This window comes from Podarcis tiliguerta, assembly GCF_965153285.1.
Source record: "Podarcis tiliguerta genome assembly, chromosome: 13".
Classification (NCBI taxonomy): domain Eukaryota; kingdom Metazoa; phylum Chordata; class Lepidosauria; order Squamata; family Lacertidae; genus Podarcis; species Podarcis tiliguerta.
Window position 1 is genome coordinate 21,810,106 of NC_139546.1, and position 24,949 is coordinate 21,835,054.

Consider the following 24,949-nt stretch of genomic DNA (forward strand, 5'->3'; position numbering starts at 1 on the left):
AAATCTCTACTTGGACAGGTATCTTGATTCCCCCGCCCACCTTTGTGCTCCTAACGGTTCATTCCTTCTAGATTAAATCCCAGGAACTCTTCAATAACTGGGTGGCCAAGCTCTGCTCACACCGCCAAGTGCAGAAGTTGGATGCCTCCCAAAGGCAGTACCTGACAAGTAGCCATGGTGGAAGAGCCTCGCATCCTACACAGGTGAGTTGGTGGGAGGGGTGGGGGGAAAGAACTTTTTGTGTTGCGCAAGATGGATGGGAAGGGACATGCACATGGAATGATGGCAGGGTGAATGGACAGAGGACTCCAGTATCTCTCCTTGGTTCTTTCCCCTTAGTCATATGCAGGAAGAAGAGACTTGGGGCCTGGACTCCACTTGCCTTCTTAATTGCACATTCATGACGGTTTGTGCACACGATGGTATCAGCGGGGTTACACGTAGATCCTGCTTTCAGTGCTGTTTGTACCTGCAACAGTTTTGGGGCAGACACACCACTTCATTTCCAATTGGTGCACATCTCATAACTTCCTGCTGAAATCCTGTCTTTTTTCAAATGAAAAGAATGTTACAGGAGTCCTTTTTTGTGCCACTTTGGTTGTGCTACAGCGCAAGAGCTGCCCACTGAAGGACAATAATGCTGTATCATTCTGGAAGGATGCACTATTTTTGCATCAGTGGCATATTGCTGAATAGACCTGCCAAAAAAAACCCCAAACCAGTCTGGAGGGGTCCTCACATAGCTCTGGCAGGAAAGAGTTGCTTTATAGGCCAAAGTTAAGCTTTGGTGGTTCCTGTGGAAATGTTAAGTACATCTAGCAAATACATTTCTAACGTTCAGCTGCTAAGTTGCGTCGGCTGCGTGTATGACTGAATTTGTACATCTCCAGATGTTGTTGTACATCCCCAGCTTCCAATCCTAGCTAGCCATGCTGGTTGAGGTTTATGGAAGGTGAGAGTCCAATAACATCTCAAAGGTTATAGGTTCCCTACCCCTAGGATGACCAGTATACTAAAGAGCTGCGAGCTCTCCAACACCAGTTTATGTGGCTTTGTAAAAGAGTTTAAAGTATTGGCACTTAGCTGGTTTCACCTAGTGGATTTATAGAGAAAAGGGGTGTTGAAATCCTAAAATGACTTTGCCTCTGCTGTTCAGCTTTGTGCCCGGGTCCCAGGGAGAGCTTCCTGGTGAACAAGAGGCTAAAAGCTCACAGCTGTGACCTGCAAAATGGACACGCCTCCCACAATCCTTTGCTCTTAGCTTCTGTTCGGCCCCCATCTTCTTGCCTCCTTCCTGCAGGCCTGTAGCTCACGGCACCGCATTCTGATGTCCGAGAGTGCCCCTGCCTTGTCTTCCCTGGCCGGCCCCCGAGACAAGGTGAATTCCTGGCTGAGCGACAGCAAAGGCCTGGACAGGTGCTCAGCAGGTGAGATGGGATCTTCTTACTGCTTTCCCAGAACAAATGCCCTTCCGCCTTCCACCATTCCCAGCTCCCTCTCCTCTGCTCTTCCAAGCCAGGCAGTCTTTCTGAAGCACCGTCGCTTCTTGACATCTGCATTTGCTGCTGGTGGTGAACCCTTTCCTAGTCCATTGATCTCTCTCTCCTTCTAGCACCTTTCCAGTATGAAGGCTTTTCCCTGGGGAGGGTCAGCAGATCAGAAGTGGGCTAAGTAGTGGGAGGGGGGCGGGAATCAGTGGCCGTTATAAGCCAGAATGAAGGGGCTGCCTGTGGGTCAGAGAGGCTGTGCATGCTGTAGTTCTTTGTGGGAATTTGGCTTCTGAACTATGCTGGAAGTGCAAGCCATCCACCCAATGTCTCCACAGCAGGAATCAGCAAACTTTTTTGGGAGGGGGCCAGTTCACCGTCCCCCGGGGGGTGGGGTGGGCCGGACTGCGTGCACACACACACACGGCGGAGGGGGCTTCTCTCTCCCCCCCAGCCCCTCCCCTCCCCCTGCCTACCTATGGTGCTGCCGGCGCAAGGGTGGGCTGGCTCCGGAGAGGCGCTGCCCAAAATGGCGCTCAGCCAGCTCATCCCAGTCCCCTTCCTCCTCTACAAAGGGCGGGGAGAAGCCAGGAGGAGGGAGGGAGGAGGCGCCGCGGTGTGTGAGAGGGAGAGGGGAAATGGCGCCCCCAAAAATGGCGGTGCAGAAAAAAATGTAATGAACAGAATCCACATGATCCACGGACCGTCAGCAGGCCGGATCCTGAGGGCAATTGGATCAGATCCGGCCCACAGACCGTAGTTTGCCGACCCCTGCTCTACAGTGCTGCCGTGATATAGTACGCACTTTCTTCCAAATGCTTCCCGATCAAAGAGCCAATGTACTCAACAGACAGGAAGTCCCGCCTCCTGACTCCCTGGCCTGTTTCTGCCATGTTAAATCTGCAGACATCGCCCATGCGTGTTCTTTCAGAGTGCAAAATTTCCACACGCGTAACGTTTGGTTTCTTTTTCCTCAGAACTCTCCGAATGCCAGGGAAAACTTCAAGAGCTCAACCGGATGCTGCAGAGTTTGGAGACCCTGCACCGCATTCCGTCTGCTCCCCTCATCTCCAATAGTCAGGTATGTAGAGCGGCGATGGCAACATGTCATCCTCACCTGAGGCCCTTCTTTGTGTGCCTCCTCCACGAGAGGTCCAGAGGGTGGCAGCATGAGAACGGGCCTTTTCTGCAGTGGCTCCCCACTTGTGGAATGCTCCCCCCAGGGAAGCTCTCCTGGCGCCTTCATATCTTTAGGCGCCAGGCAAAGCATTCCACTTCTCCCAGGCCTTCGGATATTTCAACAATCTGTGGCCTTTTAAACTGTGTGCGTTTTTTAATTGCTTTTGTTTGTTACCATATTATGCATTTTTGTGTTTTTATATTGTAAGCCGTCCTGTGGAATAATAGAATTGTAGATTCTGTTATTTGGGTTGTTGGGTTGTTGTTTTTGTTTTGATTATTTATTTTGTGGTTTTATATTTTGATTTTCTTCTGTGAACTGCCCTGAGTCCTCCGGGTATAGGGCGGAATGATAATAATAATAATAATAATAATAATAATAATAATAATAATAATAGATTTGTAAGGGATCCCAAAGGTCATCTAGCCCAGCCCCCTACAGTGCAGTTGCCACTGGCTCTGGAGTTGCTTTCTTGCCATTTCAGTCATGTACCAACCATGGGCTTTGAACGGATTTGCATGGTTATGTACCCACTCTTACAAATTGAGGAATTCCTGCTTTGAGTTCTCTGACTCTGAATAAACTTTCGATGGCAGCTGTGGCAGGAGACTCTTTCTTGATTTTTTACAGACCTCAGCGGGCACGGAGAGACCCAGGAAAGGGAAGAGATCCACTCGCATCTGGTGCACTCAGAGTTTTGCAAAAGACGACACGATAGGCAGGGTGAGCCGGCTTGGAACTGGGGGTGTCTGTTCTGATATGGCAGTGATGGCCAAACTTGGTCCTCCAGCTGTTTTGGGACTACAATTCCCATCATCCCTGACCGCTGGCCCTGTTAGATAGGAATGATGGGAGTTGTAGTCCCCAAACAGCTGGAGGGCCAAGTATGGCCATCACTGTGATATGGGTTGTGTGAGAGGGTGTGTGTCTAGCTTAGAAAGTGGAGGGTGGCATTTTGCATTGTCTTGCTGTTATTGAGAGAGCAATGCTTTTCTGGGACAGAGGAGAAAGGCCTTTTAAGCAGTGCTTTTATAATGTTTAGGTGCACTCTCATTTTGACTCAAGAAAATCACCACTTTATAGTTCAAATTGGGGAAAACAAATACAGTAAATGGACAAAAGTACAGAGATTTACAAAATGTTTGGGGTATGCATCCCTGCAGGGGGAAAAAGCACTGCTTTTAAGTAATATGGAAGGGGAGAGGGTGCGATGGGGGAAATGCTCTACTTGGGTGTCTAAACCAGAAGTGTTTTGTCGCCTGCAGGTGGGGCGCCTGCACGGCTCTGTGCCCAACCTTTCGAGATATTTGGAATCCTGTCAGAACCAAGCCATCTTTAGCGTCCCTCCGGAATACAGCCAGCTGCAGAGAAGTTTCTGGATTTTAGCTCAGAAAGGTCAGCTTGCGGCAGGTGTTGGCTATTGTTGTTCGCAACGCTCAGGAATGACAGTCCTACTTTACCTATATTTGTTATTTTTGTTGTGGGTGGAGAGGGATGTGCTGATTTCGAAGGTCAACAGAGAGCAGGAGCAGAAGAGAGATTGGAAGGAAAGATTGTTTTATGGGCTTGTTCCTTTTGGGGGGGGGGAGTTAATTCCCCCCATTTCCACAACCTGTTCTTTGCCGCGATAAATCACAGGGTTGTGACTGAATCAACCCAGATTCTGTACAAAGGAAAGCTGGATTTTGTGTCCTGCATAAATTGCAGAAATGTTCTTGTTTTACATGACTAGTTCAGCTTCTGCAGAACAAGGGGAGTGTATCTATGGGCTACTTTTAAAACGAGTCTGCCTTTTAAATTGCATTTAAACCTGTATTTTTTCTTTTCCTATTATGCTTTTACTGTAATTTTACTGGTGTTAGCCGCCCTGAGCCCGGCTCTGGCCGGGGAGGGCGGGGTATAAATAAAATTTATTATTATTATATAAATATATATATATATACACACACGCCTTGTTTGCCAATTCTGCTCACACACTTCGCTCCACTTCTTGAGTTTTCATTGGGTGTTATAAACATTTGTTTTCAAATTGGTCAAGGTGGCCTTAAGGGCTAGAAACTTGAGCTCCTTCCTTTAAAAACAAAAGTTGATCATTCCAAGGATTCCGGAGTCCTTGCCGAATGCCTGGTTCCTTATGAGTGATGGGATCTGATTTGAAATGTGCTTTCCTCCTTTGCCAGTTCATGGCTCCCTCAGCAGCGTGCTGGCCGTGCTGACGGCGGAGCGAGACCGTCTCCAAGAACTGCAGCGGACGCTCGATCTGCAACGCTCCACTGTGTCTTCCGCCCAGGGTGGTCGTGGGGGTGGCATCGGCATGGCAGCAGCCGGGGTAAGGCTCCTCCCACTGTCCTCTGGCAGGCTCGCCAATTGCTGGTTTTGAAACTTTGCTGGTATAGAATTATTACTACTTTTTTAAAAAAAAGTTAGATGCTTATACCAAAAAAACAGCAACCCAACATATGCAGAATACTGCAGCATTGGCACAGAATAGCTCAATCAGTGTACAGTATCGTATTTTTTGCTCCATAAGATGCACTTTTTCCCTCCTAAAAAGTAAGGGGAAATGTGTGTGTGTTTTATGGAGCGAATGCAGGTGGGAGGCAGGCGGGAAAAGCCCCCAAGCTCTGTGCGGTGCAGCCCTGTCACTGAGGGCTGTCCTTCTCCCACCTCGTAGAAAAGGCCCCAAGAGCCGCGCTCCCTTTCACGAGCCACGTGGAGCGTGTTTTCCCTCCTGGGGAAAAGCCTGCAAGTGCCACACACACGCTCCACATGGCTCGTGAAAGGGAGCGCTGAGCAGAGCCTGGGATGCATACAGGCTCTGCTCAGCGCTCCCTTTAAAAATATTTTTTTTCTTGCATTCCCCCTCTAAAAACTAGGTGCGTCTTATGGTCAGGTGCGTCTTATGGAGAGAAAAATACAGAATGTATATAAAGTGAAGAGCATGAACTTAATTTCAGGCAGGTAAAGGGAGTCTGACTGGCTCTGCCCCACTTCTTCAGGTGGCTTTGGGCACACCAACCCCAGCCTTCTGAGGGAATGCAAACCTTGACCAAAAGAAGTTTTCCATCTTTGATTTAAGTATATGCCCAAGTCATAGAGAATATGGGGCTCCACAGATGTCTGTTTTTGGTTGTGCATTCATGATGGATTTGGGCTCACGATGGTATTGAGGCAGGTATAAGCGGTCCCGTTTTCAGTGCTCCTGCGAACGTTTTGGGGCAGGCATACTGCTTTTGTTTCCAATCGGTGCATGCCAAAGCCCTGTCAAATAGTGCACCACAAACATGCCACTTAATTTATTTAATTTTTGCCTCACCTTTGTTGCGCTATAGTGCAAGAGCAGGTGGTGCTGTGGGTTAAACCACAGAGCCTAGGACTTGCCGATCAGAAGGTCGGTGGTTCGAATCCCCGCAACGGGGTGAGCTCCCGTTGCTTGGTCCCTGCTCCTGCCAACCTAGCAGTTCAAAGCATGTCAAAGTGCAAGTAGATAAATAGGTACTGCTCCGGCGGGAAGGTAAACAGTGTTTTCGTGTGCTGCTGTGGTTCACCAGAAGCGGCTTAGTCATGCTGGCCACATGACCCGGAAGCTGTACGCCAGCTCCCTCGGCCAATAAAGCAAGATGAGCGCCGCAACCCTAGAGTCGGTCACGACTGGACCTAATGGTCAGGGGTCCTATTGCATATGTGCCCTTCCAAATGACAATGATGTGATAAAATTCGTGTCCCCCAAATGCCTCCGTGGAGCCTGTATAAGCCCCACCCCTGTTCTGCCTCCTTCCAGGTCCAAAAAGACCCACGCATCAGCGATTGCACGTCAATAGGACGCACCTAAAATGGTCGCCACCTGTAGATAATAGATAATAATTTACTATTATTGCATCAATGACATGTTGCAGGATACACCCCCAAAACCAACAAACCCCAGTTTGGAGGGGTTCCGTATCTTTCTGGTGGTTTTGAGCGCTGGTATCTCATGTTTGAGAAATTTAAGCATTGCCTGGTCTATGATGCTCTACAGGGCAATTTCTTTATCTACATTTCGCAGCCCTCTCTAAATTCCTCCTTTCCCCTTCCTGGCTTCTCTGCAGACCCTGGACAATATGGAATGTATACGCCGTTTCCATTCTCTCTCCATCTCCTCGGACACAACCCTGGACTCTTTTGCCTCATTTAACCCTGATGAGGTAAACTGTCCTTTTCTTTACAGCGGAGAAAATGTGTGGCGCTACATGCTAGCTGGGGCTGATAGGAGTCTTAGTCCAAAATGACTGGAGGGCACCAGGTTGGCAAAGTCTGCTGCAAGCTCTTAACCTGATCAGAGAGTATTGCAGAGAGCTCCAGGCAGGCAAACCCAGAGATGCACTAAGCAGCCATTTTCCATCCTGTTTTGAGTTTCACTAGTGGTCGGTCATAGATCTGTTCCGTCGTGTTGCGTATAACTTTTCGGAAAGAAAAAAAAAGCCTGCATTTAAATTGTATGCAATTCGTGTGGAGATGAGCCTTTGTAGTCCAGTTTGGAATCAAGTTCAGGAGTGATGGATTGGGCTGATCTTCTGCAAAATAAACAGACCAGACAAACTCCTGAGTCCCTAAGGCAGGCTGATCCCTTCCAAACCACTAAAAGCGGTTACTTTTATTACTTAATTACTTACACAGGTTGTGACTCTGGCCATTAGGCTGGATGTTAGATTTTTAAAAAGGACTATAGAGAGATTCATGGGAGGTGAGGTTCATCCACAGCTATTGGCCGTGATACTTTCAGGTTAAGGGATGTGGGTGGCGCTGTGGTCTAAACCACTGAGCCTCTTGGGCTTGCCAATCAGAAGGTTGGCGGTTCGAATCCCTGTGACAGGGTGAGCTCCTGTTGCTCTGTCCCAGCTCCTGCCAACCTAGCAGTTCGAAAGCACGCCAGTGAAAGTAGATAAATAGGTTCTGCTGTGGCGGGAAGGTAAATGTTTCCGTGCGCTCTGGTTTCCGTCATGGTGCCCCGTTGCTCCAGAAGCGGCTTAGTCTTGCTGGCCACATGACCCCAAAAGCTGTCTATGGACAAACGCCGGCTCCCTCGGCCTGAAGCGAGATGAGCGCCGCAACCCCATAGTCGCCTTTGACTGGATCTCTTGGCAACATTTTTTTTCTTTCTCTGCCCTCTAGCCGGATGCCCTGTTGGTTAAAGGTCAGGAGCAGCAGCACTCCAATCGCAGCATCGTGTCTCTCTCCGACTCGCACACGGAGTTCTTCGATGCCTGCGAGGTTTTCCTGTCGGCCAGCTCATCTGAGAACGAGGTTGGTGGATGTAGCCATTGGGGGGGGGGGAGTCTTTAAAACAGGAATCTGTGGCCCACTAGTTGTTCCCGGGCTACAGCTTCCATCATCTGGAGGTACACGGGTTCCCCATATAAATAAACAAAATGATTGTGGTAATTTAGAGCAAATGGTCGAAACCCATCATTTATGGCGACTCACATCAACAGGTGAAATTATAGCTGATCCCAGCATAATCTACCCTGCTGCAGATTAATTGCAAGGTGTTCTTACAGGCTGTTAGGAGAGAGTGGTTGTTTCAGTAGAAAACCCACCCTTTAGTGCTCAGTCAGAGCAAACATCAGTTCGGGGTTTCCGCAGATGGACGTTTGCTCTGGTTGAGCGCTAAAGAGCAGGTTTTTGCAGGGAAAGCTCTGGAGCATGAGAAATGCTTAGACACAGAGCTTTAAAGAGCAGGCTGCGCCTGGAAAAAGTGAAGGAAAGGTAAGTGTGAATAAGGTCAGTGTCTCTACCTGCTGATGCCTGAAAAAATAACCAGCAACCTTTAAATAGGACTTCCAGCTTCCTGCTGTGGGAAATGGCTGCCTCCCACAATAATTCGGATTGTAATTAGATTTTTTGTGTGTGCTTTTTTCCTTGATTTGGATTATGATTGGATTTGTTATTAATTAGATGTTTTTGATGGAAAACTAATAAAAATTATTTTTAAAAAGAAAGAAAAAATAACCAGCAACCACAAGAAAATGCACAATAATGTTGCTCAATTAACGTCCTGCACATCTGAGCTCTTATTCTTATAAACATATTCTCATATTCTTATAAACAACTCTTGGTGAGTGTTTCATTTTTTAAAAGATAGGCCTTGGCAGCATTTCTTTTTTAAAAAGCAGTGGGAATGGTAAATAAATTGGATTTAGATTTTAATCTCGCTTTTCAGGGTATGATTTTGTGTCACACGCTCCATATCTGTGTAAGGTTTTTTTTTTTAAAAATCACATTTTTGTTGCTGTGTCTTCACTGTCGTCTTTTTCTCTCTCTCTCTCATCCTTTTGTGAATTAGCCAGCAGCAAAGCCACTCCCCCCCGCCTAGCAGCTGCTGTCCCCCCCAAATCCCCCCCCAGTGGCCTATTCCCACCCCAACTCCTCATACACATCTGCCCAGATCTTTTATGTTCAGTCTCTTTCTCTTCGCTCCCTCTTCCTACTAGAAGGTCCAGGCCTAGCCCAGTTCTACAATGTGTTCTCTTAGGCCTCTCCTCCTCCTCCTCCTCCTCCTGCTATTCTACCACCTTTTCTCCTTCGGACACAACTCTAGGTGCCTGCTTCAAATTGAGAGACTCAGGAGCACTATGGTATTGAATTTCACAATCCCCTGCTTGCATGCAGCTCTTCCCATGAGTCTTGAAGGCATCTGAGGAGATGGCTGGACTTTTCCAACTTGCTGTTCCTTTGATGTCCAAGGCCTCAACTCATGGCTTCTTCTTTCGATTGCTTTGAAGAGTTCTGTGGTCACAGTCCTTACTGTCTCTGCAATGTGGACCTGGAGAATCCTGTGAAATCTTTCTCTCTTCTTTGTCCTCTGTCTCTCCTTCTACCCTACACTTCATGGGAGAAGCAGCCTTTGCTTCCCACATATCCTCCCCAGCTTCCAGGTTCAGTCATTTTGCTGGGGATGAATTTCAGGGCCAAATTTTCGCTATAGGGCCAAGAGTAGATAAGGCTCACGGACTTCCCAGCAGCCTCTTCCTTTAAAGTGAAGAACCTTTGTTCCTCCAGGTGTTGCTGAACTACAATTCCCATCAGCCCCCATCAAGCATGGGATGATGGGAGTTGTAGTTCAGCAACACCTGGAGGAACAAAGGCTCACCATTCCTGCTTTGAAACTTGATTGGGAAGGAGAATGGAGATTGCGCTGATTAAATTTGTGCTGTTAGTCCACCCTGACACCATTTTCCAAAAGCATCCCTGTTGGATTTTTGCTGGGCCTTTTTATATAAGATCCGCCTCTGTCCACCTTGCCCACACAGGAAAGTTGCATTGGGTTCCATGCCCCTTGCCTAAGTCCTAGCCTTTTGTCCTGCCTCTGACTACATTTAAACTCCACACAGCTACCTCCTCCTCCTCCCCGTCAGTCCTCTTTCCTGGCAAACCCACCACTTCCCTTGGCCTGTGTAACCTCTGTTGCTCCTCCAGGCCACAGACGACGAGTCCTGCATCAGCGAGGTGACTAACAGCATCTTGGAGGAAGCCACAGACATGGCGGGAGGACCAGGGCGTTGTCTCAAAGGTACTTGTTCCAGGAGGTGATCAGGGTGGGTGTGCTTGCAGACGAGGAGCTACACAACAGAGCCACAACTAGGGGAGGGGATAAATCAGGGGCAGGGAACCTGTGGACTACAATGCCCATCATCCTCTACAAATGTCCTTGCTCGTTGGGGCTGATGGGAGTTGTAGGCGAACAACATCTGGAGGGCACTAAAGAGCAATGAGCTGGAGGTAATCCATTATTTTTATAAATGTCGCCTGCCGTCCCAGAGTATATGCCGACTTCCCAGAATAAGTTATACAAAATAGTAATAGTACAGTGGTACCTCGGGTTAAGTACTTAATTCGTTCTGGAGGTCCATTCTTAACCAGAAACTGTTCTTAACCTGAGGTACCACTTTAGCTAATGGGGCCTCCCACTGCCACCGCGCCACTGGAGCACGAGTTCTGTTCTCATCCTGAAGCAAAGTTCTTAACCCGAGGTACTATTTTTGGGTTAGCGGAGTCTGTAACCTGAAGCGTATGTAACCCGAGGTACCACTGTACAAAAGTTGGAATAGACACCAAGGGGGGAAAAAACCATTCACATAACAAATGATTGACATTTTGGATTTCACTTCCACAGGGGTGTGGGGCTGTCAAGAACAACATTCCTAGGGGATAACGGAGCAGGGTGGGGCTGATGCTAGAATTGGGTGGAGCCAGAGCTGAAAGTGGGTGGGACCCCTTTTCTGCCCCTGCCCCAGCCCCAGCCCCAGCCCCATTTCTTGCTTTCTTTTTCTCAGCCACCACTTTCTCTCTTCCTCCACACTCCATGGGCTGCTAAGTGTGGGTGGGGAGAGCACACAGATCGCTCTTGCCTGAGGTCTGATCTGATCACTAGCAGAGTGGGCTTCCTCCCCACCTGCTTCTTTTCCCATCGCTCCCCCCCATTTTGACTCTCCCTTCCTAGCACCCTAATTTGTCCCCATCTTGCCTTCCTCCTTCCCTGTCATGCTCCTTCCCACTGTCACAAAGCGAGTCAGGGGGCTGTAAGCTTCCCACTCCTGCACTATCACAAAGTCTGGCGTTAGCTGCTAGGTTAAGTAAAGGTAAAGGGACCCCTGACCATTAGGTCCAGTCGTGGCCGACTCTGGGGTTGCGGCGCTCATTTCACTTTACTGGCCAAGGGAGCCGGCGTACAGCTTCCGGGTCATGTGGCCAGCATGACTAAGCCACTTCTGGCAAACCAGAGCAGCGCACAGAAATGCTGTTTACCTTCCCACCGGAGTGGTACCTATTTATCTACTTGCACTTTGATGTGCTTTTTGAACTGCCTTTGAACCGTGTCCCTTAGCTGCTAGGTTAGATGGCTTTAAAAGCGAAAGAACAACCCCCTGGAGGATTTGTGTGTGTGTGTGTGTCTGTCCCTAACTGTTATCCACTTAGTGGAGCTTCCATATTCAGAGCCACTAAACTTCTGAATATCAGAAGCTGGCATTCAGCACAGCAAGGAAAAAGTTTTGCATCCTTAGCCTTCCTGTGACCTTCATAGAAGCATCTGACTGACCGCTGCTGGAAACAAAATGCTAGACATTTAACATTTTTAAATGTTTTATTTATCTTAGCAGCAACATCTAGTCCAATAACACAACAGTAAAGAAAGACAATGCAATTGAATTCAAATTAAACACACACAAATACAAATTTGGGTCATGTAGTTTGCAAGGGCTCTTCGTGCGGAAATTGTCTATAAAATGGGCCGTGTTCGGCTTCTTTGCAGGGAGTAGGGGGCAGCCCTCAGAGTTTGGGGCTGTGCTTCTTGTAACACAGAAGCCTCATACACCCCACATCGTGGGCAAACTAGACAGAGAGGGAATATCTAAAAGTCCCTGCCTGGAGGAGACTGATTTCTGGCTCCTAATCTCAAATGCGCAGGAAGAGGCGGTGGAAGCACCGCGATGAGTCAGACAAGGAGGAGGCAAGCTCTTTGTCACGAATCACTGCAGAGACAAAACTGGGTTTTCGAATTCAGGTTTGCAAAACAGGGTGTTTCCTGGCTCTGAGGCGATGAAATTTCCCGAAGCAGGGGTTTTGTATTCCGAAGAGCGACAACAGTAAATACGTTTCTTCAGCCATCCCCGGGTCTTGCCTCTCAGTTTCACAGCCAGGCGTAGGGTTTCTTTTAAGACCTGACAGGAGCTGCTTCTGTCCCCTCGCTACAGGCCCAGGCGCCATGCCCTGTGTTGGGGACACCTCTGATTTGAGCCTCAGCCTGCCAGTGCCTCTCCCTTTGTACCTCCCCGGGCCGGGTCCCGGGATCATCCGACGGAACTGCCTCCCGGCCTCCCACGTCCACGCCAGCGACGTCAGCGTCTGGAACATCCTCCGCAACAACATCGGCAAGGATCTCTCCAAGGTCTCCATGCCGGTTCAGCTGAACGAGCCCCTCAACACGCTGCAGCGCCTCTGCGAAGAACTTGAGTACAGTGCCCTGCTGGATGCGGCCAGCCGCAACCTGGACCCCTGTGAAAGACTGGTATTTGGCCTCGCCCTCTTTATTGCCTTAACCAGGCCGCCATCTTGGAACAGGGGTTGTGTTGGTCAGGCGAAAAGGTCATCCGTGTGTATCCCTTGGGGGACCAGCTCTTGGTGGGGAAAAAGAGAGTTGGAGGTCACATTCCAGGCAGGCCAAATATAAAAGGCTTCAAGGCAGGCGCAAATCGGGGGCAGCGACAGGTGTGGCCCAGGGAAAGTCCTGAGGGCCAGATTGAAGGCCTGCATTTGGCCTCTGGGCCTAGGGTTCTTTCATCCCTTTGGCCTGAATCTTCTTACTTGGCCTGAGATTGAACCCACCCCCTTTGGAAAAGCAAAGTCTGCAGTGAGATTGGCAGAACATCTTTGTCCTTTCCCTTTGGGGGGGGGACTTATTATTATTTTTAAAGAATTTATTTATTTATTTATTTATTTATTTATTTATTTATTTATTTATACAAAATAATAATCATAAATAAATAAGAATGAAAATGTGCACGCCACCACCGAGACCGTTCCACTATAACTTTCCAACCTCCCAAAATTTCAACACCTCTTGCGATGGTTTGACCCCTTTACATTGTAACAGTATAAATCCTACAAACACCTTCCACATCTCCTCAAAATAATTTCTCCTGCATATTTGCCGTCTTACCTTAATGGCACATGTTAATCTGTCATTAATAGCTATATCCCACACCTCTCTAGACCACTCTTCCATTTTATATTCTGCTTGCCACTGTCTAGCTATCATAATTTGCGCAGCTGTCAATAAATTTGTGAGCGAGTTCCTTCATAGCCTGCAAACCTTCTACCCCATCGTAAATTGATAATAAGGCTCCCAGTACGTTTCCAAGCACAATTCAAAGTGTTGGTGCTGACCTTTAAAGCCCTAAATGGCCTCGGTCCAGCATACCTGAAGGAGCGTCTCCACCCCCATCGCTCTACCCGGACACTGAGGTCCAGCACCGAGAGCCTTCTGGCGGTTTTCTCACTGCGAGAAGCCAAGTTACAGGGAACCAGGCAGAGGGCCTTCTCGGTAGTGGCGCCCTCCCTGTGGAACGCCCTCCCACCAGATGTCAAAGAGAACAACAACTACCAGACTTTTAGAAGACATCTGAAGGCAGCCCTGTTTAGGGAAGCTTTTAATGTTTGATGTATCACAGTATTTTAATATTCTTTTGGAAGCCGCCCAGAGTGGCTGGGGAAACCCAGCCAGATGGGCGGGGTATAAATAATAAATTATTATTATTATTATTACTACTACCTCTGGACTTTTGGTCAGCTTTAACCCAGTGGTCGTCCTTTCCCTTGGCCTTTACATAGTATTTTCTCAGCTGGTTATGTGTTGTCCCCCACCCCCCACCTTTCTCTGCCTCTAATGTTTATCTCCCTTCCCTTCCCTTCCCATAGATCTGCATGGCTGCCTTCGCTGTATCGGCTTATGCCTCAACGTACTACCGTGCCGGCAGCAAGCCATTCAACCCCGTGCTTGGAGAAACGTACGAGTGCATCCGGCCAGACAAGGGCTTTCGTTTCATAAGTGAACAGGTAAGGAGCTGGAGAGAGCAGAGGGAGGGGGGCAGGCAGGCAGGGCAGTCGAGAAAGAGGGGAGCACTCATCCGCCAAGCAATATGGCAGGTGCCTCAGGCTTACAGGTCCAGAGGGGTTGGGCGAGTGTTTCTCACGGAGTAGCGAAAGGGATCAGGACTTTGCTTTTTTAGCTTAGGAGGGAAGGAGAGGATGAATGGTGCTGAGAGAGGAGAATGAGTAGGACAAAAATAAATTAGGGCTCATCCAAACTTCCGCTTGCCCCCAAGGAAAACCCGCCGAATCAGAGCAAATGTTTCAAATGTCAATTGAGTTTTCTCCAGATTGACGTTTGCTCCGATTTAGCGCTGAAGAATGTGTTTTCCAAGGGAAAGTGGCTGGGGGAAAGGCAAAACTGCTCAGACCCATGTCTAGAAGGAACAAGAGAAGTGGGGAACAGATTGGACCCGTGCTTTCTAGACGTGGGGCAAGTGGAAGTGTGGACCGAGCCCTTTGTCTCCTGGCGCTGACTCAGAATTGAAGCCCTGGGGCTCTGTCTTGGGCTGAGGGCATTCCCTTCCCTCAGTGGCCCTCAGTGGACAGTGCTGCCTAGTAGGCAGCGGCCAAGGAGAAGGAAGGGTGAGGGCAGAAAATGCCACTTGGAGTCATCATGGCACCATATGGGGTGCCGAGTTATTTCTGTTCTCGACACCAAACTGGGATGTGATCTTTTATTCTGAGGATATCACTGAGGATACCACTGGGGCTATCAAGAGTTGAAATAAAACCTGCAAAGAGATTGTGGTTTCCATCGTCAGCAGTTCACTGGGCCCAGGATTTTTCAGTAGAAGTTTTATTTGCCAGGCACTTCCTTCAAGGAACATACAAGTGCCCACCCTGTTTTTATCCTTACTGTGAGGTAACTTATGCCAAGTGTTTAGGCCCACCTAAGGCCTAAGGCTGCATACATATTACCAGCTTAAAACGCAGCTAGTTTTTATTTCCTTCCTCAATTTAGATTCACGCTGGTTTGGGGGCGGGAATGCATCCTAACACAGAATTTCCTCAGAAACTCCAGGATAGATATGAATTGTGGCTATCATCGTGTGTACCGTCCTTCTTAAATCTGTGACGGGAGCACATTGGATGCAGAGTATACAGGTGTGGGTACACAAATTAAATCTGTTGCTCTGCGCAGAATGTGGTCCCTAAATCTTGGATGTTTAATGTGCAATCCAGAGAACATTTGTAATCTTTACATCCTGTTAAACCACAACCCCCAATTTAAGAGTGCAGTCATGACCTGAATTTCTGCTGATTTCTCTGAAATTTAACTGGGCAGAAAAAAAGAAAAAACAGTTCCTTTTTTTGAAATGGCACACTTTTTGAAGGTGTCCATCCCTGAAACGCTGTTGGCTTATTATCTTCCTTCTGCCCGCCCCCCCCTAAACTACAGGTCTGCCACCATCCTCCTGTTTCGGCTTGCCACGCAGAGTCTGACAACTTCGTATTCTGGCAAGGTGAGGCTTCAAGGTAAAAGCAAATACATGCCTGGAAAGAGTGTGCAGGAGAGAAAGAAAATGGCACCCAGGAGTTCTCTTTGGGGGCGGGGGAGTGTGTGCTTTGTTTCTTGGGTCAAAAAGACCGTTCCAGGTTGTCGACAGAATTCCATCCCAAATCAGATTTTAAAACATTTGAGGGGTCAGCTCTTGAACATGAAAGAGTGTTTTCTGAGCATGTGTCCCTTCCTCACCGATGAACAAAAGCATGTGGGGGGAACCTGTGACGCTCCTTATTTTGCTGAAGTACATCTTGGGTCCTGCTTACTAGGGGATTATGGCTGTTGTAGTTCAGGAAGATCTGGAGGGCTGAAGGTTCCCCACAATGGACTCAAGCAGAAACCTCTTTGCATTTGACAGTAGGAGGCCAGGATGGGCTCTGTCAGAAAAGTCAACTGGCAGATACCATTGGCCATAGCACTGGATTCTTCTTTCTTTCTTTCTTTCTTTCTTTCTTTCTTTCTTTCTTTCTTTCTTTCTTTCTTTCTTTCCCTTCCTTCCTTCCTTCCTTCCTTCCTTCCTTCCTTCCTTATCTTCCTTATCTTCCTTAGAACAGTGTTTCCCAAACTTGGGTGTCCAACTGTTTTCGGACTACATCTCCCATCATCCATAGCTAGCAGGACCAGTGGTCAGGGTTGATGGGAATTGTAGTTCAAAAAAAGCTGGAGACCCAAGTATGGGAAACACTATCCTAGAAGAATGCTTTTAGAGTAGGCTCATAAACTGTGCTGCAGTCACCACCCCACTTCACAATTTGGTTTACCTCCCAAAGACATAATCAGTGTGACCTCACTTTTCATATTTCTCTCTCTCTCTCCCCCCCTCCCCCAATATTTTGTTTTGCATAGACATGAAGTGGAAAAATAAATTCTGGGGCAAATCCTTGGAGATAATCCCCGTGGGTACAGTGAACGTCCACCTTCCCAGGTGAGTCGCCCGTCCTGTTTCCTGCCCCTTTGATCCTTGGTGGATTTCCCACCCACCTCCAGACCCTGGATCCCCCTTTCTTTCTTTCTCCCAACGAAAGGTTTGGGGATCACTACGAATGGAACAAGGTGACTTCCTGCATCCACAACATCTTGAGTGGGCAGCGCTGGATCGAGCACTACGGCGAGGTGCTGATCCGGAACACGAGGGACAGCACCTACCACTGCAAGATCACCTTCTGCAAGGTAGGTTCTGACCTGGGGCTGTTTTGTCTGTGTTCTTCCCTCACCCCGCTGCTGCTCCTTCTGCTCTGTGCTTGCCCCTTCAAATCCTGCCCCTCTTGGCTCTGATACCAGTCTCTGGCATCTGAATTTGAACAGTCAAAGCTGTATTATACTGAGTCAGGCCAACTCAGTCTTGTCTACATTTGCACTGGCAATGACTTCATGGGCTTTGGGGCGTTGGTCTTTCTCAGCCAAACCTGGAGATACCCAGGAATGAACATGGGACCTTCTGGCTGCAAGGCAGGTGTTCTGCCACAGAGCTACGACCCTGCCCTCTGGTGCCTCTCCCTCTTTCCTGGCACATCTTGTGGTACCTGGGTTCTTCCCCTTGGACTGTCTCACCCCTGCTGCTCAGTGTCTTCATTCTGCACTCCTCACTCCATCTTTTTTGAGCTTTCACTCTCTTTCCCCCTTCCCTCCCCCCCCATGCCTGTTACTGGAGATTCTTCACTCTGCGGCAGCATTCAGAGATCACTTTAAACCTTGGTTAACCTTAACCATGGTTTAAAGATGAACAAGCAGCTTGATGGTGCATATGGCAAAGATAACAGCTGCTTCACTCCTTCTGCTGCCACGTTGCTGAGACTTAACCAATGGTTTGGCTTAGCATTAGTTTTGAACTGGGGCTTCTGGTTTGTTTCCTCCAAACAAACTGTGAGCAGTAAACTAAACAAGAAAACCTTCATTGTTTGAAGAGAAACAAACAATGAGCCCAGGTTTGTAAGTGATGCTAATCCAAACCATAGCTTGGCTGTTGGCACTGCAGAAGCAGGGAAGGTGCAAAGTGGCCGCAATTTGCATCTATGTACCAGCATGCTATGGGATGCGGGCGGCGCTGTGGGTTAAACCACAGGGCCTAGGACTTGCCGATCAGAAGGTCGGCGGTTCGAATCCCCACGACGGCATGAGCTCCCGTTGCTCAGTCCCTGCTCCTGCCCACCTAGCAGTTCGAAAGCACATCAAAGTGCAAGTAGATAAATAGGTACTGCTCCGGCAGGAAGGTAAACGTTTCTGTGCGCTGCTCTGGTTCGCCAGAAGCGGCTTTGTCATGCTGGCCACATGACCTGGAAGCTGTACGCTGGCTCCCTCGGCCAATAAAGCGAGATGAGCACCGCAACCCCAGAGTCGGTCACGACTGGACCTAATGGTCAGGGGTCCCTTTACCTTTTTACCAGCATGCTGCATGGTCCACCTTTAAACCATGGTTAAGCTTAACTCTGGTTTAAAGTGACATGCAAACCAGGCCTGTCTCTCTCTAACCATCCTGAAATTCCCCTCCCCGCTCTGGAGCCCTTTTAATTCTTACACTAATGCCTGACCCCCAAATTGATTCCGTCCCTTTTACTCCCAGGTTCCTCTCTGCCCTCCCACCCTTCAATCTCTCCTTCCAGCCCTATTCATCCCACCCTGTTCCTGCCTGCATTGACACCTGATTGTGTGGAGCCCTCCTCCCTGCTCTAACCGCACCCTCCCCTCTCTGGCAGGCGCGGTACTGGGGCTCCGGGGTCAACGAGGTGCAGGGCGCCATTTTCAGCCATAGCGGCAAGGTTATCCACCGGCTCTTCGGGAAGTGGCACGACGGGTTGTATCGCGGCGTGGCCCCTGTCGGCAAGTGCATCTGGAGGCCCAGTAAGGAACTGCTTGCACCGGGGAAATGGGGGAAACTGGCAGTTACTGGTGCTCCTTTAGGTCTTGCCCCACAGTGCTTGATGAGTCCGTGCTGAAATACTAGTTCCGTGAATGCAACACTTCCACAATTCTTTGTGGAAACTCGCAGAACTAGGATTTCTGATGCGGGTGGTGCTTGGTCTTAGTTTGAAACCAGAGATCAAATTTATCAATTTTCTAGCCATTGTTGTTGAACCTCGGAAGTACATGTAAATATGGCTTCTAAAGGTGTGGAAGCTGTGGGAGGGATTGTTGCTGGCTAGGGTCCAAGTAGCCAAAGGCTCCCCTACCATGAAGCAGACATCTTTGGCGACATAATTTGGGGGCTGTTAAGGGTAGCCAGCTGATCTGACCCATGGAGCGCAAATCACTAAGGTGTTCTCCTGGGGAAGCCCTATTGAAAGGAATGGAACCTGTTCAAGAGATACCATCAAATGGATCCTTATCGTGTATAGCATTCCTCCATGCATCTGTGAATCTGTTTGCCCATCTTTTCCTGAACCACTTTTGCCATCTGAGTGGGAGTGATATCCTGTAATCTGAGGAGGCGAGGAAAGTAATAGACTTTGGTTGGGGACTTTTCCTTTAAGAGAGAGAGCTCCCAGTTCCTTAACACCCTCATCCCATAAGAACTGCATAGGAACAAATGATTTATTGCATTGGTCCATAACAGAAAGGAACTGCAAGAAAGAAGTCTTCCTGTTCTTCTGGGAAGCATAGACTCCTTTGTGACATCAGCAGCTGTTGTCCTAATCCCCTGCCACATCTCAGACCTATTTGCTTGTCTAGCAATCAGCATACCCCATTCTAAGGAAACGGGAAAGGTTGCCTTGCTTAACATGCCTTCGAGGATGAATGTGGGAACATAAATATGCAACAGACCAGGGCAGCTGTTATGTGATAGTGCATGACTTTAAGAATGTGGGATACAACCTTTGAGGCAGGCAGAAAATAAAAACAAATTCTGTTCATCTAACTCTGGGCCACAAAGCAACAAAGCAAACATTAGTGAAAACGGTGCTTATTCTGGCAAGAAGCACCTTCCTTTTGGTAGGCCTATGTAAATTCAGCAACCAGTCCCCACTCTCATCTCAGGCCACCTTGCATGACCAGCAACCAATACAATCCACAGCTTTTGAGAGATTTAGGTAGGATCAACCTGTCAGAGTAAGTGGGTGGTGGGCACCTGATCTTCTGAAATCTTTCTCTCTCCGCCTTGTGTCTCCCCTGCCACTTCCAGACCCCATGCCTCGAGACTTCGAGAAGAACTATGGTTTCACTCAGTTTGCCTTGGAGCTCAACGAGTTAACGCCGGAGCTCAAGCGTCTCCTTCCCTCCACAGATACGCGCCTGAGGCCTGACCAAAGGTGAGGGCAGGAAAGCCATTGGGGACTGTCTCTTCCTCTTTTGTTTCAGATAGCCTACTTTTCTGCTGGTAAGGTGTTCAAGGCAGCTTCCGTTCATAGAAATCCCTGTTTTTGCAGCATACATGCTAAAGCTGATATACACAAAAATTAGGGAAATGAGCGGACATAAAAAACGCAAGGCCATCGTAAGCTTTCCTGCATATCCTGACTGCCACTTACACCCCACAGACGTGCACACACAAGTTTTTGATATGAAAAGAAAATGAATACGACCGGGTTTGGCGCCCTTCTCCTCTCCACTCCTCCAGGTACCTAGAAGAGGGAAATGTGCAGGCCGCAGAGTCGCAGAAGCGGCGAATCGAGCAGTTGCAGCGAGACCGGCGTCGGGTGATGGAGGACAACAACATTCTTCATCAGGCGCGCTTCTTCAGGTGCTTCCTCCTTTGCTTCCTGTTGTTTCTTCCTCCATGGAGCCTATGGCCAGGTTTTTACATAAACGCCAACCCATGGTTCATGTAAGCTGTGGTTTATTTAGCAAACCAGGAGTTAACCATGGTTGGTGAAGCAAAGTGTCCTGTTGCGAGGAGGTGGAACTAGAGTCCCCTTGCCATTTATAGAAGCAGAGCAGAGGATGCAAAATTAAAATTAAACATGTAGTCTTCCTTGATTTGCATCTATATGCGGGATTCATCCTTTTTTGGTACATGTTTCTTACTTATTTTTGTAAGCATATAGACTACACACACACACCATAGGTTGCATCCCTTCAACAACCTAGTTCCCTGCTTCCGAGGGGTGAATCAAACATGCCCTGCCTTTGAAACATGAATTGGTAGTGGCTCCAGATGCATCTCCCCTCGCCAAACCGTTAACCCTGACTTCTAATGGGCTCCTTTTCTTCTTCCTTCTTCCTGGCAGGCGGCAAGTGGATGCAAATGGCAAAGAATCCTGGTTGAGCAACAGCAGCTACTGGAAGCTGAGGGCGGAGCCTGGCTTCAGCAATATGGACAGCGCCGTCTTGTGGTAGCGGTTAGCAACTGCGGGAGCGGCTGTGCCTGCCCGCCATCTCTCAAAGTGGGGGTGGGGGTTGGGGGTGAGTAGGAGACCAGACAACAAGGACCCCCTGCTAGATAAGCACAAAGGTGATCAAGGCATGCAATCCTGGGATTACCAGCACCTCGTGAAGCGGAGGGACGCCTTTCGGTGTTGCGCCATGCACTTCCAAAGCAGCCCTACCCCCCTCACACACTTGAGGACGGCAACCGTGGTCCATCTCGCCTCCTCAAAACTGCTGCCTGCTGGCTAGGCAGACCTTGGTGTGGAGCCTTGGGTTGCCGCGGATGCCAACAGGAAGCACTTTAACACCCGCCGAGTCACAAATCTGCTCCAGGGCAGAAGCAGCGAGACTGGATGCCCCCTTAAGCAACTTGAAAATGGGAAACCGCTCTTTAAATTTTCGAAGCCTGCCTTTTGCTCAGAGAACAGTGGCAAATGTGTGCTCCAGCGCGGAGTGGGTGTTTGCACAGCGAAGCCTGGATACCGGATGTTTTGGGTCCTTCAGACTACCTAGTAGTTTCCTTCTGGGGGGTGGCTGGTCGCGCCCTCCCTCCCCTCCTGTTTTTTTGGTTGTTTTCAAGTCGCTCCTGGTGGTTGTTCTGAGGTAAAGCCTGGCCTAAGTTAGGAATTCCTGCTCCAGGAGCAGATTAATATGTGAAGCTGTGGTAGCCCTCTGAGGCAATTCTTCTTTCTCCCCGCAAGGACAGGAATTGGGTTAATGTCGCTCTGAGCCAGAGATGCCTGGTATGGCGGAGACTCCAGGACTTTTCCCCACGCCTTAAGGAAGTCCTCCGAGTTCTGGGCCACTGTTGGGGCTTATAGCATTGAATCAGGACATTGTGTGTATGTGTGTTTTGTTTCCCTTCATCACCCCATCTCTGGTATCTCCTTCCCTCCCTATTTTCTAGGATTGTAAGCTGTTCTCCTCCTCCCCACTGTCCTTCAGCATTTGAAGCAATAATTTTAAAAAGGGGAAACACTGGCACTCCCACAATCCTTTGCAGAAATTTTTACCTCAGCATCAGGTCCGGGTCTATCAGAATTTGTGATATTCAAAGCTGCCTCGATTATGATTGAATGTAGAGGTGTGTGTGTATCGTGGGAGCAAAACACATATTCCGATCTCTTTCTCTGCTGTGGCAAGAGGAATATAGACTATCCTGAGGCTCGGGTCCTGTTTTGAAGGGAGGGAAGAAAGGAGGAAGTTCTGGCTGAGTCTAGAGCAGGCCCACACCAGTTGTGGCCCACTAAGCCAATGAAGACCAGCGACAGTCCCCGCTATCGTTGCATTTCCAAATTTATTGAACCCCAGAGGGGTTGCAGTACACATGGTTAATTTGGCTTGGTGGGTTACAAGGTGTTGCAAACTCAGTCCAATGGCTCCGTTCACACCTAGCTTTCCAATTTTATGGTTTTTGTTCCTGGTTTCATCCCCCACCCAGTTTTCAAACTCTGTTTCGGGAAGTACTGTAACTGGAAAATGCTGCATGTCTTTATGAAGTTACAAAGTGCAGGCACAAGTATGAGACCATCATGCAGAACTCCTAGGACCATCTTCCATGCTCCTATATCCTGCAAACCTGTCTGAGCTTTCCCATTGTTACAAAAACATCTACTGCCGAAGTGGAGAAATGCAACATGTGAAGCAGCACTCAGTTCTCTGAATTCCCAATCTGGATGCAGGGCAGCCTAGGGACATCACAGCTTTATATATTTTTAGCGTCCAGACTCTTTTACTGCAGTTCACCACTGTGCTGCCCAACTCACCCCGAGGTGGTCATAACCTTTTCCTGCTTTTTTCTTGTTTACTGGCCCAGCCTCACCATTTACGTGGGTCTGAAGTGGGTGGCATCATTAACTGAATGTCTACAAAGCACTTTGGTTCCCTTCCTTGCTGGGAGAGGGTGGGGTTTGCACACTGTTGGAAACTTAGCCTCACTTTTCAGCTTTGATCTTCTATTTTATTTTAAGAGATACTTCTTGAAAGGGTTTTGATAATCGCTGCATAGGAGGGGGAGCTTTAATTTATTCCCCGTTATTCGCTCCTCCCTCTCTGCCCCTTCCTGAAGATTTCTTGCCCAACAGATCCAGATTGGTGTCCTGTCTTGTTGTCTGCCCCTCCTTTCTGTGTGCTGGTTGTCTTTAATGTCTCGTCTGGCCCACAAAGCAGGTAGGCCTGCTCTTCGTTCACCTCACCTGGCTGGTCCAGTGATGAGCCGCCGTTCCGTCTTCTGCGTCCATGTTGACTGGCCTCTGTTCTGTCTTTGTGTTGTGGCTTGAACACTCCACAGCGTGTCCAATAATAAAAACAAAGATTTCAGAAGAGTTCCAATGTGTGGTGGCCATTTTGTTCATCCGCCTCAGCCAGCAAGCATGTGTTTTCTCCTCTTGGTGATCAATTGCTTGTCCCTCACCATCAATAATTGAATAGTAAAGGTAAGGTAAAGGGACCCCTGACCATTAGGTCCAGTTGTGACCGACTCTGGGGTTGCGGCGCTAATCTAGCTTTATTGGCTGAGGGAGCCGGCGTACAGCTTCCGGGTCATGTGGCCAGCATGACTAAGCCACTTCTGGCGAACCAGAGCAGCGCATGGAAGCGCCGTTTACCTTCCCGCCGGAGTGGTACCTATTTATCTACTTGCACTTTGATGTGCTTTCGAACTGCTAGATTGGCAGGAGCGGGGACCAAGAAACAGGAGCTCACTCTGTCGTGGGGATTTCAACCGCTGACCTTCTGATCGGCAAGTCCTAGGCTCTGGTTTAACCCACAGCACCACCCGTGTCCCTAATTGAATGGTAGTTTAAAACAAAAACAAAAAACCACCATTCATATGCCCTTTTTTGACTGCTCAATGTGCACAGTACGTATTCTCCTCCTAAAAGCAACTCTGGAATAGGAGCCATTTAAAAAAATGAAATAAAAAAATCAAGCCCATATTGCAGGTAGTGGGCAGATGTCACCTCATAAATCTATGGTTGTGGAAAGGTTCAAAAGGGTGAATCACTGCCAAAGATACTGTGCTACAGCGCCAGTTTAAGATCATTTTGACAGATGCGTGGTACTGCAGCCACCAGCCCTGCCATGGTGCAGGAAAGTCTACCACTTGCTGGATTAGTGGAGAGTGACAAGCAGCCAGAGGAAGTACTTAACTACAATGGCTCTCAGTACATTTCTGAGCACAATTCAAAGTGTTGGTGCTGACCTTTAAAGCCCTAAACGCCCTCAACCTTGTATACCTGAAGGAGCGTCTCCACCCCCATCATTCTGCCCGGACACTGAGGTTCAGCTCCGAGGGCCTTCTGGTGGTTCCCTCACTGAGAGAAGCAAAGTTACAGGGAACCAGGCAGAGGGCCTTCTCAATAGTGGCGTCTGCCCTATGGAACGCCCTCCCATCAGTTGTCAAAGAAATAAACAACTACCTGACTTTTATAAGACATCTGAAGCCAGCCCTGTTCAGGGAAGTTTTTAATGTTTGATATTTTATCGTGTTTTTAATATTCTGTTGGGAGCCGCCCAGAGTGGCTTCGGAGGCCTGGCCAGATGGGCGATGTATAAATAATAAATTACAGTGGTACCTCGGGTTACATACGCTTCAGGTTACATATGCTTCAGGTTACAGACTCCGCTAGCCCAGAAATAGTACCTCGGGTTAAGAACTTTGCTTCAGGATGAGAACAGAAATTGTGCTCCAGCAGTGCAGCAGCAGCAGGAGGCCCCATTAGCTAAAGTGGTGCTTCAGGTTAAGAACAGTTTCAGGTTAAGTACGGACCTCCAGAACGAATTCAGTACTTAACCTGAGGTACCACTGTATTATAATTTATCATAATAAGGGCCATGCCTGCACTAAAT

At 48.5% G+C, this 24,949-nt stretch overlaps 1 protein-coding gene across 6 annotated transcripts in view; it reads left to right on the top strand.

Moving 5' to 3' along the window:
• The window catches only part of OSBPL7 (oxysterol binding protein like 7), a 35,340-nt gene extending 11,916 nt beyond the window's left edge, over positions 1 to 23,424 (top strand). For 3 of the 6 annotated variants that reach the window (XM_083408549.1, XM_083408551.1, XM_083408550.1), the window contains exons 6-23: positions 72 to 203; positions 1,301 to 1,427; positions 2,465 to 2,568; positions 3,298 to 3,390; positions 3,933 to 4,062; positions 4,848 to 4,996; positions 6,756 to 6,851; positions 7,819 to 7,950; positions 10,123 to 10,216; positions 12,399 to 12,712; positions 14,122 to 14,259; positions 15,695 to 15,758; positions 16,646 to 16,724; positions 16,825 to 16,969; positions 18,493 to 18,637; positions 19,917 to 20,043; positions 20,352 to 20,474; positions 20,962 to 23,424. In XM_083408549.1, coding sequence (XP_083264675.1) covers positions 72 to 203; positions 1,301 to 1,427; positions 2,465 to 2,568; positions 3,298 to 3,390; positions 3,933 to 4,062; positions 4,848 to 4,996; positions 6,756 to 6,851; positions 7,819 to 7,950; positions 10,123 to 10,216; positions 12,399 to 12,712; positions 14,122 to 14,259; positions 15,695 to 15,758; positions 16,646 to 16,724; positions 16,825 to 16,969; positions 18,493 to 18,637; positions 19,917 to 20,043; positions 20,352 to 20,474; positions 20,962 to 21,070 — 2,301 coding nt within the window. In that variant the 3' untranslated portion in view covers positions 21,071 to 23,424. The remainder of the gene's footprint in view (positions 1 to 71; positions 204 to 1,300; positions 1,428 to 2,464; positions 2,569 to 3,297; positions 3,391 to 3,932; positions 4,063 to 4,847; positions 4,997 to 6,755; positions 6,852 to 7,818; positions 7,951 to 10,122; positions 10,217 to 12,398; positions 12,713 to 14,121; positions 14,260 to 15,694; positions 15,759 to 16,645; positions 16,725 to 16,824; positions 16,970 to 18,492; positions 18,638 to 19,916; positions 20,044 to 20,351; positions 20,475 to 20,961) is intronic. The other 3 variants (XM_083408552.1, XM_083408553.1, XR_014504178.1) reach the window with 2 other exon arrangements.
• The last annotated feature ends 1,525 nt before the right edge of the window (positions 23,425 to 24,949 follow it).